Raw genomic sequence first — 19216 nt, forward strand, 5'->3', positions numbered from 1 at the left:
GGCACTGGAAGGATGGCATTATCATCAACTTACATGGAAAAGCTAAGGATAGAGTAGTTTATTTAGAGGGCAGTTGCTGGTGGTGGAAATAGAGTTCATTTTTCCCCACATCTATCTGTTATGTATGCAAGTGGAGATTTTGAATAGGTAGTTACGAGTCTGGAATTCAGGAAAGAGTTCTGTGCTAGAAATATAAATTTGGGAGCTATTGGTAGATGGATGGTCCTTAAAGCCACGAGACTGGATGAGCTCAACATGGGAGTAAGTGTAAATAGAGAAGAGAATCAGGGTCTGATCCCTGGGCCATGTCAACATCAAGAGCTTGTAAGAAGAGAAGAAATCAGTGAAGAAGTCTGAGAAGGAACAATCGGTGAGGTCAGAGGAAACCAGGAAAGTGAGGTGTCCTGGAAAACAAGTGAAGAGCATGTATCAGGAAGGAGGTGACCAGCTGGTGCAGACACTGCTGATGGGTGCTGAGAACCTTCAGCAGGTGATTGATTGTTGGATTATGTACTATAAAGGTCATTGATAACTTCAAGAAGGGCAGTGTCAGTGGAATGGCCACAACAAAGTCTGATTATAACAAGATTAATAGAGAATGGGAGTGGAGAAATCAATGACACTGAGTAAAGTCATCTACTTTTAAAAGTTTTACTGCAAAGGGATCGAAGAAATGGGGCAGTAGCTGGTAGAAGGGCCGGATACATCAGTGATCAGAACAGACCTCGGTCATCAGTTGGGTCAAGGGAGGGTTTTATCAAAATGAGAGAATAAAAGCATAGCTGTATGCTGATAGGAATAACTTAGAAAAGAGGGGGGAAATGGTGATGTAAGAGAGAGCAAGGAGAATTTCTGGAGCGATAGCCTTATGAAGGTGAGGAAGGATGGAGTCTAGTGAAGGATTGTCTTTACACAAATATAGATGGTTCATCCATGGCAATTGATGGGCAGGCCAATTATATGGACACAGATTCCGATGGCTAGATAGAAATGGGGGTGGGGAAGTCTGTGAAATTTCTTCAGAAATGGGAACCACAGTCACTGCCTGAGAGAGAGGAGGAGATGACATATTTAGAGTTTGAGGACAGAGGCCCAGGTGTGAAATGGTCAGCCCAGAATGAGTGATTGAAGGAGGGTGGATGACAGTGTTATCGATGGAGAGCAGCTTACAGGAGTGAAAGGCTATATAGTGTTGACAAGTTCATCTACATGGATTTTCAAATTGCTGAGTGTTAGGACAGGTAAGAAACTGGAGAGAGTGACGCTGAGCCAGGAGCTGACATTGTTTAGGAATGAGCAGGAAGGACGTGTCAGCTGGCAGATAGCAGGAGCAACTTACAATGGGATCGGAAAGGCCCTGAACAGTTATTAGCTTGAGTCCCATTCCTGGTCGAGAAGAGCTGGGAGTGCAGCAGGTGAGGGTGGGCAAAGGTGGCCTCAGAGGAGTGGCATGCTGAACCAGAAGGCCAAGGCCCAGGGGCAGCCAGGCAGCAACAAGTGACAAAGCTGACTGGGACCTAGAGTAAGGAGGGGCTCTTCTGCTTTCATTAGAGGGCGAGTGTGTACTGGTTGGGGCAGGCATTTGTATACAAAGGATCCTGATAGTAAGGTGGAGATGTGGAGATTCCCAGAGCTGCTATGCACATGATCCCATAGGGCCTGATCGCTAGGAGTCCTGTTGGCACCACTGTGAACTTGTTAAATAACATTTTCTTGGTTTGTGGAGTAATAGCCCTGTATCACTTGTATTTGAAAATATCAACTCCTCCTCATCCTCTGTTCAGCCCCTTTAGGGGCTCAGTTCAGGGCTGTTACTAGAATTTAGCCCTTGCCTTGCAAACCAAGATCATGTTCATAAACTGGGGCCATGTTTTCTCAAAATTTAGCAAAACAAAATCAAATAAAATTCAGGCTCACAAACCCAATATCATCTTTTTTTCCCAGCTAGCCCTCCTTCTCCTTCATCCCCACATCTCTTTCCATAAAACCACCCACAAGGGATAAGGCAGCCAAATTTGGTGACCCTTTCCTCTCCTCAAATAAATGACAGTGTAGCCACTGCAAGAAGAAGAAAGACCTCGGCAAGTCTTGTCAGACAGTGGGAAGAGGGGAAGGGTGGGAGACCAGGAAGGGGCTAAGATGGGGATGGGATGGTAATGTGAACCCAGAGGGGTATATGCTGGAGCATGGGGTCTAACAAAATTCCAAATCAACGCATAGACAGAGGGGGTTGGGCCCATCAAAGAGATCTTTCCTCGGTTGGACATGGGAGAGAGTCTTTTCTGATTTTGGCTTTTCCCTCAAAAAGTCCTCCCAAGGGCACCTGGGTGGCTCAGTCTTTTAAGCATCTGCCTTCAGCTCAAGTCATGATCCCAGGGTCCTGGGATAGAGTCCCAGCTCCCTGCTCAGCTGGGGATCTGCTTCTCCCTCTCCCTCAGTCACTCCCCCTGCACAAGAACCTGACCATGCTGGCACTCTGACCTGGGACTTCCAGCCTCCAGAACTAAGTTTCTGTTGTTTATGAGCCACCCAGTCTGTGGTATTTTGTTACAGTGGCCACAACCGAGACACCCTCTTCAGTCTCTTTTTACAACATTGCATTATGATGTAACCTTTTACCCATTTTTGTTTCAAATTTATTAAAATTTTCCTTTCTACTTCCAATATCCATTGGATATTGGATACCTTCAACGTCCATTTCTACTAAATATTTTATTTTTTTAAGATTTTTTTTTTTTTTTATTTGACAGAGAGAGACAGCAAGAGAGGGAGCACAAGCAGGGGGAGTGGGAGAGGGAGAAGCAGGCTTCCCACTGAGCAGGGAGTCTGATGCGGGACTGATCCCAGGACTCTGGGATCATGACCTGAGCTGAAGGCAGATGCTTAACCTGAGCCACCCAGGTGCCCCTCTACTAAATATTTTAAGTACTTCAGATAGTTCACAGACCTCACTGTGGGATCCCAACTGCCTCATTTCCTGTACTGCCTGGATCAGTTCCTGTGTATTGTGCCAGTCCTGTCCATATTACCATTGCCTTCCATCAGGGCTGACTTCGTGGGTGCTCAAACTGTACAGTCACACAGAGCCCCATGCTCAGAGGGGCCTGTGCTGGGCTTAATGCTCTGCCATCCCCATTTTGAAATTCATAATAATCTTTGAACAAGGGCCCCATGTTTTCATGTTGCACTGCACTGAGACCACTCAATGATCCTGCCAGCCCACTCCCGAGACCACAACAAAAACAAAACCAGAAACCCCTGAGCTGGGTTGTTAAATCCAAACTCTCTAGTCAGGTTTAAAAACATCCCTGATGTGGCTGTAACCTTCCATTCTAACTGCATTTTCTGCCTCTGCCTTTCTGGGATTACCCATGTTTCTCTCTGTGCATGTGGCCCTTCTATCTGGGATGCTCTTCTCTCCCTCCTCTGCCTATCTGTGAACTATTTCATCCTTCAAGGCCCTCTTCATACCACCACTTCCTCTGTGAAGACTTCCTGTGCCCAGATTTTGTTGCAGGGTCCTCTGTGCCGTTCTAGTACTTAGACATCATACTGTAGCCACTGGTCTACGAGCCTGGTTCCCCACTTTAGCTGTGAGCTCTTCAAAGAACCCTAGCAGTGTGTCTGACCCAACTGTTGATCAATGTTTGCAGAATGAATAAATGAACAGAGGTGAGGAGGTAGAAAATGGGAAGGAGAAGGAGCAGAAAAGGAAGAAAATCTAACAAGTAGTCAAAGGAGGCAGGAGAGCAAAAGAAGAAATTAGGAAAAAAATTGCCTCCTTCAGAATTTATAAAGTATATTTTATATCTTCAGAACATTTGCAGGTTATATTTATCAACACCACTACTTTGTAATGCGAATAAGGTAGATATGATTAATTTAGTTACAGAAGAAACAGGTGAAGCAAGTTATACAAGATGCATAGTAAGTGGCTGGATAGTAACAGTAAGTATGACCTGAATCCAGGATGGTGGGGGGGGGGGGAGTGGTGGTACATTATCTATTTCTTTTCAGGGAAAAGGAGAAAAAAGATAAAAGGAGAAGCCCCCCACCACTGCCGCCAAAAACAAGAAAGGAAAAAAAATATTTGAGAAGGGGTGGGATAGGTTTTATTTCTATGCTTTTCTTTTTAAGTCCTTAGTCACATTTAGCTCCTCAACCGTGCAACACTAGAGGGTGGATTTGATGTTTGTTTTGAAGAAAGGAAGGCATAGGGGTAAAGGGGGAAGGAAACAAGTTGAATTTGCGGGTTAAAGTAGTGACATCTGATTCTCTTTTCATCTGGACTAGAGACAGCTTGGGATAATGCAGACTGGAACCCAAAAGTTTCAAAAATGGAGAGGGGATGATGGGAGCATGATAGGTTTTGTGTAAGGTCTCTAGATTATACTGTATCCCAAGGGCAAAGGGATAGAGGAGGTTTGTTGATGAAGACAGTTAACATTTCAAACTTATTTTATTTTTTTAAAGATTTTTTTTTTTTAAGTAAACTCTTCACCGAATATAGGGCTTGAACTCACAACCCTGAGATTAAGGGTCCCACAGTCCACCAACTGAGCCAGTCAGGTGCCCCTTTAAACTTATTTTTTATTTTATTTTATTTTTTTTTAAAGATTTTATTTATTTATTTGACAGAGAGAGACACAGTGAGAGAGGGAACACAAGCAGGGGGAGTGGGAGAGGGAGAAGCAGGCTTCCTGCAGAGCGGAGAGCCCGACGCGGGGCTCGATCCCAGGACCCCGGGATCATGACCTGAGCCAAAGGCAGACGCTTAACGACTGAGCCACCCAGGCGCCTCCCCTTTAAACTTATTTTAAAAACCAAAAAATACATAAGCATTATAGAAAAATTAGGAAATACACATATGCAAAAAAGAAGAAAATAAAAGTTATCCACAATCTATTATTCAGAGATACTATTAGCATTTGGAATCATTCAACTGTGTACACATATATTCAACTACCCATTTAAAATAGCTGCCTCAGGGCGCCTGGGTGGCTCAGTCGGTTAAATGTCTGCCTTCGGCTCAGGTCATGATCCCAGGGTCCTGGGATCGAGCCCCGCATCGGGCTCCCTGCTCAGTGGGAAGCCTGCTTCTCCCTCTCCCACTCGCCCTGCTTGTGTCCCCTCTCTCGCTGGGTCTCTCTCTGTCAAATAAATAAATAAAATCTTAAAAAAATAAAATAGCTACCTCTTAGGATGCCTGGATGGCTCAGTTGTTAAGCATCTGCCTTTGGCTCAGGTCATGATCCCAGGGTCCTGGGATCAAGTCCCACATCGGGCTCCTTGCTCGGTGGGAAGCCTGTTTCTCTCTCTGCCTGCTGCTCCCCCTGCTTGTGCTCTCTCTCGCTCTGACAAATAAATAAATAAAATCTTTAAAATAGCTACCTTGGGGCACCTGGGTGGCTCAGTTGTTAAGCATCTGCCTTCGGCTCAGGTCGTGATCCCAGGGTCCTGGGATCGAGCCCCACATCAGGCTCCCTGCTCCGTGGGAAGCCTGCTTCTCCCTCTCCCACTCTGCCTGCTTGTGTTCCCTCTCTCGCTGTGTCTCTCTCTGTCAAATAAATAAAATCTTTAAAAAATAATAATAAATAAAATAGCTACCTCATATTCAATCACATAATTTATGTAACTTAATAATTTCGTATTGTACACCTGGGTATTTAAATTGTTTTCAATTTTCATTTTTAAACAGCATGCACTGAAAATTCTTATGCACATCCAGGATGATTTCCTTGGGATAACTTTCCAGAAGGAACATTTTAAAGAACGGCATTTGTGGTGCTTGGGTGGCTCAGTTGGTTAAGCATCTGCCTTTGACTCAGGTCATGATCTTAGGGTCCTGGGATCGAGCCCTGCATTGGGGCTCCCTGCTCAGCAGGGAGTCTGCTTGTCCCTTTCCCTTTGCCCCTCCACCCTCTCTTGCATGCTCTCTGTGTGTCTCTCTCTCAAATAAATAAATAAATCTTTAAAAAACATAAAAATAAAATAAAAGATGGCAGTCTACAGTGTAGAGTAGTGGCTAAAGCATGGATTAAAAACACTTACTTGCTATGTTATTTAGTTACATCATTTAGTTTCTCTGTATCTCTGTTTGTACATCTGTAAAATGAGGGTGATAGCACACTGCTCCATAGGGCTGCTGTGAGGATTAAAAGAACTAATAACACACTTAGCCTAGTGTCTGAACATGATAAGAGCTCAATAAATGTGAGCTATTATTATTGCCAGACAGTTTTTTCAAAAAGTTGCACAAATTACAGAGCACCCTATACTAGGATACACTGTCACTAGAATTAATGTTGGATATTATCATTCTTTAAATTAGTGATTCTCAACTTTGTACATTGGAATCATGTGGAGAACCTTTTTTTTTTTTAAGATTTTATTTATTTTTATGTCAGAGAAAGAGAGAGAGAAAGAGAGTACAAGCAGGGGGAATGGCGGGCAGAGGGAGAAGCAGGCTCCCTGCTGAGCAAGGAGCCCGATGAGGGACTTGATCGCAGTTTCCTGGGATCGTGACCTGAGCCGAAGGCAGACGCTTAACCAGCTGAGCCACCCAGGTGTCCTCATGTGGAGAACCTTAAAAAATACTGATACCCTGGTCCCATTCCCAAAGATTCTGATTTAATTGGTCTGGGATGTGCCCTTGGGCATTGGAATTATTGAGGCTTCCCAGGTGATTCTGATGTACAGATAGGTGAATTATCACTGTTTTATTTCCTCTTTGATGGAAAAAAAAATATCGATGGTGCTAGCAGCTGGGGGAAGGGTGAGTGAGGAATAACTGCTTTTAATGGGTACTAGGTTTCCTTTTGGGGTGATGAAAATTTTTGGAACTAGATAGATGTGGTAGTTACATAACATTGTGACTGTACTAAATGCCACTGAATTGCTTACTTTAAAATGATTAATTTTGGTGTTACATGAATTTCACCCCAGTAAGAAAATTAACAGAGAAATATTATGTCTTTATTTCTTTTAATTTTAATTTCTTTATTTACAGTTATGATTCAGAATTTATATGTTTAGTAACCATTAGGGTGATTTTTCTTTCATTCTTTTTCTTAGGCTTGTCTATTGCCTACTTTTCTGCTAGGATGTTCATTTTACTGTTTGCAGGAGCTCTTAGAATGTTAACCTTTGTCTGACAAAGGTTTTAAATATTTTTCCAGTTTGTTTTTTGTCTTTTAATTTATTCATGTGTTTTTTTATGTATATAAGTTAAATGTTTTTCTTGTAATTAAGCTGTCAGGGTTTTTTTATGATTTTTATCCTTTGGTGTCAGGCTTATAAAGCACACTCTCCCCCACACACACTAGAAAAAGAGCAAACTAAACCTAAAGAGAGCAGAAGGAAGGAAATAATAAAGATTAGAGTGGAGATAACCAAAGTAGGGAATACAAAAATAATAGAGAAAATCCATTAAATCAAAAGTTGGTTCCTTGCAAAGATAAACAAAATTGACAAATCTTTAGCCAGACTATGAAAAAAAAAAGAAAGAAGACTCAAATTGATAAAATCAGAAATGAAAGTGATAACATTAATACTGACCTTACAGTAAAAAAAAAAAATTATAGAAGAATATTCTGAACAGTTGCATGACAACAAATTAAATAATCTGGATGAAATGGACAAATTCCTAAAAACACGCAATGTGTGTTTATTAGCGCTAATAAACCAATTCAGCAAAGTTGCAGGATACAAAACACACAAAAACCAGTTGTATTTATATTCATTAGCAATTAGCAATCTAAAAATGACATTTAAAAAACAATTCCATTTACAATACATAAAAAGAATAAAATACTTAGAAATAAAGTTGACCGAAGAGGTGTGAGACTTGTACACTAAAAACTACAAAAAATTGCTGAAAGAAATTAAGGAAGATCGAAATAAATGGAAATACATCCAAATTCATGGTTTGGAAGACTTAATATTGTTAGGATGACAATACTATATCTATCATACTACAAAGTGATCTACAGATTCAATGCAATCCTTATCAAAATCCCAAAGGCCTTTTTGCAGAAATGGAAATCACTCCTAAAATTCATAAATCAAGAGCATTGAAAACATAGGTCCACACAAAAACTTGTACACAAATGGTTGTAGCAGTACTATTCATAATAGCCAAAAGGTAGAAACAACCCAAATGTCCATCAACTGATGAATGACAAACAAAAAGTAGTATATCCATACAATGGAATATCATTCAGCCGTTAAAAGTAATGAAGTACTGATTCATGCTAAAACATGGCTGAGTTTGGAAATATTATGTGAAATGAGAGAAGCCAGAAACAAAAGGCACAATATATATGTTTCTATTTATATGAAATGTCTAGAATAGGCAAATCCATAGACAGAAAGTTCATGGTTGCCAGTGGGAAGGAGGGAAAAATGGAGGTTGACTGCTTAATGGATACGGGGTTTTCTTTGGGGTGATTAAAAGATCTGGAAGCAGGGCGCCTGGGTGGCTCAGTTGGTTAAGCGACTGCCTTCGGCTCAGGTCATGATCCTGGAGTCCCAGGATCGAGTCCCCCATCGGGCTCCCTGCTCAGCAGGGAGCCTGCTTCTCCCTCTGACTCTCCCCCCTCTCCTGCTCTCTCTCTCTCAAATAAATAAATAAAATCTTAAAAAAAAAAAAAAAGATCTGGAAGCAGATAGTGATGACAGTTGCACAATATTGTGAATGTACTTAATGTCACTGAATTGTACACTTTAAAATGCTAAAATAATAAATTTCATGTTATGTGTATTATACTACAATAAAAAGTCTTTTCCAATGCAAGAGTAAGTAAATCTTTACTTTCAAAAAATAATAGGTTTTTTGTTTTATCAAAATTTTAATTCTTTAATTAGAAAATTTCACCCGGGGCGCCTGGGTGGCTCAGTCGGTTAAGCATCTGCCTTTGGCTAGGTCATGATCCCAAGGTCCTGGGATCGAGCCCTGCGTCGGGCTCCCTGCTCGGTGGGGAGCCTGCTTCTCCCTCTCCCACTTCCCCTGCTTGTGTTCCCTCTCTTGCTGTGTCTCTCTCTGTCAAATAAATAAATTTTTAAAATCTTTAAGAAAAAAAAGAAAAGAAAATTTCACCCAAATTACCACAATATCATTATTGAATAATGTCTTTATTCTGTACTGGTTTGAAATGTTACTTCTGTCACATGCTAATTACTATGCTTGGTCTGAGTCTAGGTTTTCTCTCTAGCATGCAGTTGGATTTTGCAGTTTTATTAGTCTCTCTAGTCTATTTTCAGTATAATATGTTTTTTATTTACTGTCGTTTAAAGCACATTTTAGTTCAGAGCACATTTTAAGATCAAAGTACCTCTCATTACTTAAGCATTTTCTTGGTGATTTTTGAACATTTTCTCCCAGATGAACCCAATGATTATTTTGTTAGATTAAAAATACCCCCTCAGAGAAAGACAAATACCATATGATTTCACTCGTATGTGGAATTTAAAAAACAAACAAAACAGATGAAAATAGGGGAAGGGAAGGAAAAATAAAATAAGATAAAAACAGAGAGGGAGGCAAACCATAAGAGACTCTTAACTATAGGAAATAAACTGAGGGTTGCTGGAGGGGATGTGGGGAAAGGGATGGGGTAATTGGGTGATGGGCATTAAGAAAGGCACTTGATGTAATGAGCACTGGGTGTTATATGCCACTAATGAATCACTAAATTCTACCCCTGAAACTAATAATCCATTATATGTTAACTAAATTGAATTTAAATTTAAAAAATTTATTTTTATTTAATTTTTAAAAAGATTTTATTTATTTGAGAGAGAACGCGCATGTGCGCATGAGAAAGGGGGAGGGGCAGAGGGGGAGGGAGAAGCACTCCCCGCTGAGCAAGCCTGACATGGAGCTCTATCCCAGGACCCTGGGATCATGACCTGAGCCCAAGGAGGATGTTTAACCGACTGAGCCACCCAGGCGCCCCCCAAAATTTTTTAAAAATAAAATATTAAAAATTATATTTAAGAAATACCCCTTTGGAATCAGGAACACGTCAAGGATGCCCACTCTCACCACTATTGTTCAACATAGTACTAGAAGTCCTAGCAACAGCAATCAGACAACAAAAAGAAATAAAAGGTATTCAAATTGGCAAAGAAGAAGTCAAACTCTCTCTTTTCGCAGACGACATGATACCTTATGTGGAAAACCCAAAAGACTCCACCCCCAAATTACTAGAACTCATACAGCAATTCAGTAATGTGGCAGGATACAAAATCAATGCACAGAAATCAGTTGCTTTCTTACACACTAACAACGCAACTGTAGAAAGAGAAATTAGAGAAACAATTCCATTTACAATAGCGTCAAAAACCATAAGATACCTCGGAATAATCCTAACCAAAGAGGTAAAGGATCTATACTCTAGGAACTACAAAACACTCATGAAAGAAATTGAAGAAGACACAAAAATATGGAAAAATATTCCATGCTCATGGATCGGAAGAATAAACATTGTTAAAATGTCTATGCTACCCAGAGCAATCTATACTTTCAATGCCATCCCGATCAAAATTCCAATGACATTTTTCAAAGTGTTGGAACAAGCAATCCTAAAATTTATATGGAATCAGGAAAGACCCCGAAATCGCCAAGGAAGTGTTGAAATAGAAAAACAAAGCTGGGGGCATCACGTTGCCTGATTTCAAGCTATATTACAAAGCTGTGATCACCAAGACAGCATGGTACTGGCACAAAAACAGACATATAGACCAATGGAACAGAATAGAGAACCCAGGTATGGACCCTCAACTCTATGGTCAAATAATCTTTGACAAAGCAGGAAAAGACATGCAATGGAAAAAAGACAGTCTCTTCAATAAATGGTGCTGGGAAAATTGGACTGCCACATGCAGAAGAATGAAACTGGACCATTCTCTAACACCATTCACAAAGATAAACTCAAAGTGGATGAAAGACTTCAATGTGAGACAGGAATCCATCAAAATCCTAGAGGAGAACATAGGCAGTAACCTCTTTGACATCACTCACAGCAACTTCTTTCAAGATACATATCCAAAAGCTAGTGAAACAAAAGCAAAAATGAACTTTTGGGACTTGATCAAGATAAAAAGCTTCTGCACAGCAAAGGAAACAGTCAACAAAACAAAGAGGCAACCCACAGAATGGGAGAAGATATTTGCAAATGACAATACAGATAAAGGGCTGGTGTCCAAGATCTATAAAGAACTTCTCAAACTCAACACCCAAAAAACAAATAATCAAGTCAAAAAGTGGGCAGAAGATATGAAAAGACACTTCTCTGAAGAAGATATACAAATGGCTAACAGACACATGAAAAAATGTTCATCATCATTAGCCATCAGGGAAATCCAAATCAAAACCATACTGAGATACCACCTTACACCAGTTAGAATGGCAGATGTGGACAGGGAAAGAAACAACAAATGTTGGAGAGGTTGTGGAGAAAGGGGAACCCTCTTACACTGTTGGTGGGAATGCAAGTTGGTACAGCCACTTTGGAAAACAGTGTGGAGGTGCCTCAAAAATTTAAAAATAGAGCCACCCTATGACCCAGCAATTGCACTACTGGGTATTTACCCCAAAGACACAGATGTAGTGAAAAGAAGGGCCATATGCACCCCAATGTTCACAGCAGCAGTGTCCGCAATAGCCAAACTGTAGAAAGAGCCCAGATGCCCTTCAACAGATGAATGGATAAAGAAGATGTGGTCCATATATACAATGGAATATTACTCAGCCATCAGAAAAGATGAATACCCAACTTTTACATCAATATGGATGGGACTGGAGGAGATTATGCTAAGTGAAATAAGTCAAGCAGAGAAAGTCAATTATCATATGGTTTCACTTATTTGTGGAACATAAGGAATAACATGGAGGACATTAGGAGAAGGAAGGGAAAAATGGGGAGGGGGGAATTGGAGGGAGAGATGAACCATGAGAGACTATGGACTCTGAGAAACAAACAGGGTTTTAGAGGGGAGAGCGGAGGGGGGATTGGTTAGCCCGGTGATGGGTATTAGGGAGGGCACGTACTGCATGGAGCACTGGGTGTTATACAAAAACAATGGATCGTGGATCACCACATCAAAAACCAATGATGTATTGTATGGTGACTAACATAACATAATAAAATTAAAAAAAAAAAGAAAGAAATACCCCTTTGGAATTTTACTCATAATTGCATTAAGTTTATAAATTAATTTTGAGAGAATGAAGGTATTTACAATACTGTGTATTCCTGTCCAAGAACATGATACATCTCTCTATTTAACTTTTTCCATGTCATTTAGTAAAGTTTTGAAGTTAAATTCATATACATATTATACTTTTATCACTTTATTCCCAGAAAATTAAAAATTCATTTCTGTTGAAACTTTGGTGACTAATCATTGCTAGTATGTGGGAAAGTATATGGAAAAGCTATTAGTTTTTGTTTTGTTTTGTTTTCACCAACTTAAAGTGTAGGTATTTCAGCAAAGACAAGTATAAAGGAACTGGGGCAAGAAAGAGCAATTCCAAGAAATACATTTTTCCTAAGAGCTAGAGCACCATACAGGAAAACCGTAACAGGAAATGACAGGGAAAACAATTTAGTAGGAACCAGACAGTGCTTTAAACCATCTGTTTTTAAATAGTAGGCTTCAAAGGCAAGTTTTTTATCCTTAAAACACAGCTATTTAAGACAGGATACAATTACAAGAAGTCAACTTTCCCTGGGCGCCTGGGTGGCTCAGTCGGTTAAGCGACTGCCTTCGGCTCAGGTCATGATCCTGGAGTCCCGGATCAAGTCCCACATCGGGCTCCCTGCTCGGCAGGGAGTCTGCTTCTCCCTCTGACCCTCCCCCTCTCACGCTCTCTCTCTCTCTCTCTCTCTCATTCTCTCTCTCAAATAAATAAATAAAATCTTTAAAAAAAACAAAAAAACAAAAAAAACTCAACTTTCCCTGAGCTTAAATGCAATGCGACAGATAACCTTTCACATATTTTTAAAATTCTTTTTTCTTAGGGATTTGGAGGGACTATTTTCCAACTATAAATATTTTTAAAGTAGTATCTGGCAGTTTCCTAACTAATTGAGTATATTGTTCTATAATAAACCACCTCACTCTTTCAGCAAGAAAAAAGCCACTAAGTTTGAATAAGGACATCACCCAATGAATTAGGACACAAAGTTTGCTTTAAATATTTTTTGGGGGGAAAGGACACCACACTTCTACTCAATTAAGAGAAACATTTTTACAGTCTTGAGGTCTTTTATTTTCTTTACATTTATCATGCCATGAATTCATAGAGAATGGGTTCCAGCAGTTCGGGCTCCTTTCTTTCCATTGGTTCTCACAAAGTGTGCTTCTTTTGGTGGGGCAGGCTGGTGCTTCAGTTGAACCCAAGTACCTTTCTCTTTGGCTTCCTTCTTTTTCTGATCATTTTCCTTCACACGCTTCAGGAAGCTATCTCGGCTCTTTGAGTGTTTAATATGCTCAATGCGTACATTAATTCTTTTGGCAAGAATCTTGTGCTTAACTTGTTTGTTTACAACAATGCCAGCAGCATGCTGAGTAACTTTGTAGACTCTTCCAGTTTTGCCATGGTAACATTTGTGGGGCATTCCTTTTTGAACAGTGCCCCTTCCCTTTACGTCCACAATATCACCTTTCTTATAGATTCGCATGTATGTGGCCAAAGGAACAACTCCATGTTTTCTAAAAGGTCTAGAGAACATATAGTGGGTACCTCTCCTCTTTCCCTTTATGTTGATCATTTTGGCGAATTACTGAAAGATGGCCGCTCCAGCTGAAAGGAAGCTATTAGTTTTTGTTTAAATATTTTATAACCAGCTATGTTACTGAATTATAATTGATTCCAGCAATTTTTCAGGTGCTTGCCTTGGGTTTCTAGGTAACGATATCATCTGTGAATAACAGAAACTTTGTTTATGCCCTACTGTGTAACCTTGAGCATAGTTCCATCATAGGTTTGTTCTGAGGATTTAACTACTGAATGTAAAATTCTTGGAATATTGGCTGGTACTTTACTTAGTAAGCACTTTATAATTCTAGTATTATAGTAATAGTACCATGTTACTTAACAGGAAAATTTTTGGTGTTTTACATTTTATCTTTTGATATTAGCTGTTGGTTTGAGATAGATTTAAATTTTTTTCCTGATATAGAAATACTTAATCTATTCCTACTTTTCTAGAGCTTTTGTTCATTAAAATAATTATTGAATGTTTAATTTCACAGAATACTGGTTTTGTACCTATTTGAATTGTCCTTTCTCCTATTTATACAATGAACTATATTAATAGATTTCCTAATGTTTAACTAGTTCTCCTGTGATAAATCCAAATTGGGCACAGCATCATTATGATCCTTTAAAAATGTGGTTGAATCTGATTTGCTTATATTTTGTTTACAATCGTTACATCTGTACTTTTAAGTGAGATTGATAGGAGGTTTTGAATTTTTTTTTATGTTGTGTATGTTAGCCAGGAGTCGGTGTCCAGGTTTCTGTTAGTTTCATAAAATGAATTGGGAGACATTCCATTTTTCCCAGTGTTCGGCAGCATTTATACAGTATATAAATGATTTATTTCTAGAGCATTTGAAAGAATTTACCCTCAAAGCCAATTAGACATCTTTCTTGGTAGTATATTGTTGATAACCTAAAAAAAGCTCCTTTGTGATTTGTGATCAGTTAAGGATTTTAACTTCTTCTTACATCAGTTTTGAAAATTTCCTAGAAAATCACCCATTTCACCGAGATTTTTAAAATGTTTTAGCCTAGAGTTGTATATACAGTCAGTTCTGCAATAACACCACATATGCATTCCTAAAAACCACTAAATCACACAGTGAAAACCATGGGGCTTATGGGAAAAATGGGATTAGGGGCATAATCCTCAAAAACTGTCAGTGACGCATTAAAAAAAAAGATATGAACCTACTAAAACAATAGTGTGATTTCACACTTCATACCCATTTGTGAAATACATAAATACTACAACAAATATGGCACTTTATATTGAAAAAGACCTGAAATTTGCTTGTGGAAGTGGGCACTGGAAAAGTTGCAGCTTCAGAATTGTAAAGTGACCAAAGAGGAAATCTAAAATGGGACAAAGCTGCGACAGGAGATCTGGGTGGGTGGGGCTCATAACACATCCAGGGAGCTGAGGTAGCTAGAAAATGCTCTGGATGAGTGCACTGTGGGTTTCTTTCTTTCTTTTTTTTTTTTTTTAAGATTTTATTTATTTATTTGAGACAGAGAACGAGAGACAGAGAGCATGAGAGGGAGGAGGGTCAGAGGGAGAAGCAGACTCCCTGCCGAGCAGGGAGCCCGATGCGGGACTCGATCCCGGGACTCCAGGACCATGATCTGAGCCGAAGGCAGTCGCTTAACCAACTGAGCCACCCAGGCGCCCTGCACTGTGGGTTTCGTGTATTCCTAGTGACTGGGCTCGGCTGGGTGCAGTGTTTTGCATTCACCTGGTATTCCCCTTGAACATCTCTCACTAACACCTTAAAGCACTGATTTCCAGGAGGTTCCAGAAGGTAGGTTTATAGCAAGTTCCGCTGCTGTGACACCACAGTGACTTCTCTGCCATTCAGTGGGCCATGACTTGAGTCCTCTCCAAAAGGTTTGGAACTCAGCCCTAGGAGTGGTAGCTGCCTTTATATCTGTTATTCTTGCTAATCATTGTCCTCTGGAATAATCCACTCTGATGCTCTCAGATAGATACCCTTTTCCTACAGTGGGAATTTGTCATCCCAAAGTCTTCCCATTATAGAGTCATAATATATCAATAAAACAACTACAATGAACACCAAATACATTTTGTGAAAATTTAAAGTGAATGACAAAATGTAAATTCTCTCACTGATGGCTTTTGGATATGGTGAATTATTACCTAAAACAGTTGTGAAAAAAGTAAGTCCTCAGATGTGTAAGCCAGACTTCATGCAAAGGCCTGGGGTGGGGGTAGAGGGTTCTTGGCACCCCAGAATGGAATCTGCCTGCTTACAGGAAGCTGTATTGGTTCCAAAGCACAGAAAGTGAGACTCTATGATTCCAGGGGCTGAGAAGTGCGGGATGGGGGACTAGGACTTAAAAAGGTGGATTTTGAGAGACACAGGGCCTGGAAGAGTTTGCAGTACCAGGCAGAACATGCATTTATGCCACATAACAATTTCCATGCCCTTTCTTGGAAAGTTGCCAAAGTTAACTCACTCTTTAATGTTGGAAGACCTAGGAGTGCCTGGGTGGCTCAGTCCTTCAGCATCTGCCAAAGACGCTGAATGACTGAGCCACCCAGGCGCCCCTAAACCTTTATTGTTTTATGCTGTACATGGATCCGTGGTTCATACTGGATATTTAAGAGAAAAGTCTAGGCTGTCATGGATCCATTCACGGGGTACAAGATTCTGACTGTGGGATTTGTCCTTCTGGCTTGGGGGAGTAACATGCTTGCCTCTCATCATTGGCTCCTGTGTTCTCTCATTGTGCAACCTAAGGTTTGGATTGATTAATGCTTTAATCTGGGTGAGGGGACTGAGGGCAGCTCTCAATCTCCTTACCTGTGCCCCTGTGGGACTCCAGGGGCAGCCATTGCAGGGTGGGACATCATCCTTAGGAGGAGGGTGAGTGGTTGAGTATTAGAGTCTATTAGGGAATTCAAAACACAAATCCAGAAGAGATTTTTCAAGGAAAATTCTATGGAGGAAAAAAAAAGCAATGCCCATGGTTCTCCAATCTCCTCACCCTTCAAAAGTGTTTCCTTTCTGTCCCATTGTGAGAGAAAGAGATGGAAATCCATGGTGTCCAGTCCTGCTTTTTAGAAAAGAGGAAAAAAAAAAAAGGCAAGGATTCAGGGGAAAAAAAAAAAAAAATCCCTGTCTGGAAAGAGTGGGTAATTGGCTGTATCTTTTGGAAACATGGGTATGGCAAGAAGCTAAATTATCTCTGAGAGAAGGCATTTCCCTGTTTGTCCATAAGTCAGAACTGGAGTTCTGGGGCTTAATGTAGCTACAGATGCATTTTGTTTGGACCGTTTAAACTCATGTTTAAAACAGTTGAATGGGTTGTTGATAGTTAAACAGTAGGGGCTTTCAAATGAAAATATGGATTTCTGGTTCCACTTAAGTGGTTGATCTGGCAAGATTGGTCTTTATTCTAAAAGTATGAAGGAGTTTGGCAGGGAAACCCCAATTCCTTAATAATCTGGTCCAAGGAAAGTGTTGATTTCATTTCCAGAGTAACCTTTCACTATGAGAAAGAGCCAGACTTCTTGGTGTAGCAGCCAAAACTTTACACCTTTTAAAAAAGTTGAACTATAGGGCGCCTGGGTGGCTCAGATGGTTAAGCGACTGCCTTCGGCTCAGGTCATGATCCCAGAATCCTGGGATCGAGTCCCACATCGGGCTCCCCCTGCTCTGTGGGGAGCCTGCTTCTCCCTCAGCCTCTGCCTGCTGCCCCCGCCACCGCTTGTGCTCGCTCTCTCTGTCAAATAAATAAATAAAATCTTAAAAAAAAAGAAGTTGAACTATAACATGCATGAAAAAATATAAATCATAAGTGCTCAATGAAATAAAGATAACACACCTGTGTAATCATCACTCAAGTCAAGAAATAGACATTACCAGGATCCCCAGAAACTTCCTTTTACGCCTTCATCCCCATCACTACCACCCTCTCTTCTTTCCAGATATAAACATTATAGTTTATTTTTGCCTGATTTTGCATTTTATAGAAATACAAATATATTATGTACTCTTTTATGCATGTCTTCTTTTTTTTTTTAAAGATTTTTATTTATTTGACAGAGACACAGGGAGAGAGGGAACACAAGCTGGGGGAGGGAGAGGGAGAAGCAGGCTTCCCACTGAGCAGGGAGCCTGATGCGGGGCTTGATCCCAGGACCCTGGGATCATGACCTGAGCCGAAGGCAGACGCTTAACGACTGAGCCACCCAGGTGCCCCGCGTGTCTTCTTTTTTATCATTAAGAAGATGTGTCTTCTTTCATTCAATATTTTTGTGAGATTCATCTATATTGTAGTGTTCATTTTCATCTCATAGTACTCTAGTGCATGAAAATACAACAGTGTATTTATCATTTTTTTAAATTATTACTATTAGAGAGAGAATGGGAGAGAGAGCACAAGAAGGGGGAGGGTCAGAGGGAGAAGCAGACTCCCCACTGAGCAGGGAGCCTGATGCGGGACTCGATCCCAGGACTCCAGGATCATGACCCGAGCCGAAGGCAGTCGCTTAACCAACTGAGCCACCCAAGTGCCCTGAATTTATCATTTCTATGGTTGATAGACAATTGAGTTTCAGTTTTTGGCTATTTTAAATATTGCTACTATAAATCTTCTTGTCCAGTCTCTTGGTGTGCATATATATGCATGCCTTTCTGTTGGGTATACACCAAGAAGCTAAATTGCTTAGTCCCAAGGTATACTATATGTTAAACTTTGGTACTTATTGCCTAGCAGTTTTCCAAAGTGGTTTTCCCAATTTGTTCTCTTACCAAAATAATGTGAGGGATTCGGTCGCTTCACATCCTCATGAACATTGGTATCGTCTGTCTCTTAGTTTTAGCCTTCCTTTGAATATGTAGGGGTACTTCACTGTGGTTTTAATTTTCTTTCTTTTCTTACTAATTACATTGAGCATCTATTCATATATTTATTCATCATTTGAATTTCCTCTACTGTGAAATGCCTGTTATCTTCCCATTTTTAATTGGGTCATTTGTCTGTTTCTTATGAATTTGCAGGAATTCTTTATAAATTTTGGTTACAAGCCCCTTCATTTGTTGTGTATGTTGCAGATATCTTCTCCAACTCTACATCATGCCCGCCTTTCACATGAATAGTGTCTTGATGAAAATGACTTATTTTTTATTTCAAAATTTTATTGTGATAACACAGTGTGAGATCTACCTGCTTAACAATTTTTAAAATGTACAACACAGTATTATAGGAACAATGTTGTACAGCAGATCTTTAGAACTTACTCATCTTGCTTAACTAAAACTTTATGCCCATTGATTAGTAACTCTCCATTTCCTGTCTCTCTAGCTCCTGGCAAACACCATTCCACTCTTCAATTCCGTGAATTTGACTATTTTAGATACCTCCTGTAAGTAGAATCATGGAATATTTGTCTCTCTGTGACTGGCTTCTCTCACCTAG

The 19216-nt window shown here is 40.1% G+C and overlaps 2 protein-coding genes across 4 annotated transcripts in view; one reads left to right on the forward strand and one right to left on the reverse strand.

Moving 5' to 3' along the window:
* The window catches only part of LOC123844820 (NXPE family member 3-like), a 65730-nt gene that overhangs the window by 4574 nt on the left and 41940 nt on the right, over nt 1-19216 (forward strand). For 2 of the 3 annotated variants that reach the window (XM_045875702.3, XM_064593242.1), the window contains exon 3: nt 19103-19163. The exons of the other annotated variant lie outside the window; for it this stretch is intronic. The gene's annotated coding sequence lies outside the window, so the exon portion shown is untranslated. The remainder of the gene's footprint in view (nt 1-19102; nt 19164-19216) is intronic. 3 annotated transcript variants of the gene reach the window in all.
* LOC123844821 (large ribosomal subunit protein eL21-like) lies at nt 13095-13796 on the reverse strand. Its single transcript, XM_045875708.3, has one exon. It carries the CDS (start codon nt 13776-13778, stop codon nt 13305-13307), a length of 474 nt encoding a protein of 157 aa, XP_045731664.1. The 5' UTR covers nt 13779-13796; the 3' UTR covers nt 13095-13304.

The sequence above is a fragment of the Mirounga angustirostris genome, unplaced genomic scaffold, assembly GCF_029215605.1.
Source record: "Mirounga angustirostris isolate CCGP_5_RB_7025 unplaced genomic scaffold, mMirAng1.0.hap1 SCAF_5, whole genome shotgun sequence".
Classification (NCBI taxonomy): domain Eukaryota; kingdom Metazoa; phylum Chordata; class Mammalia; order Carnivora; family Phocidae; genus Mirounga; species Mirounga angustirostris.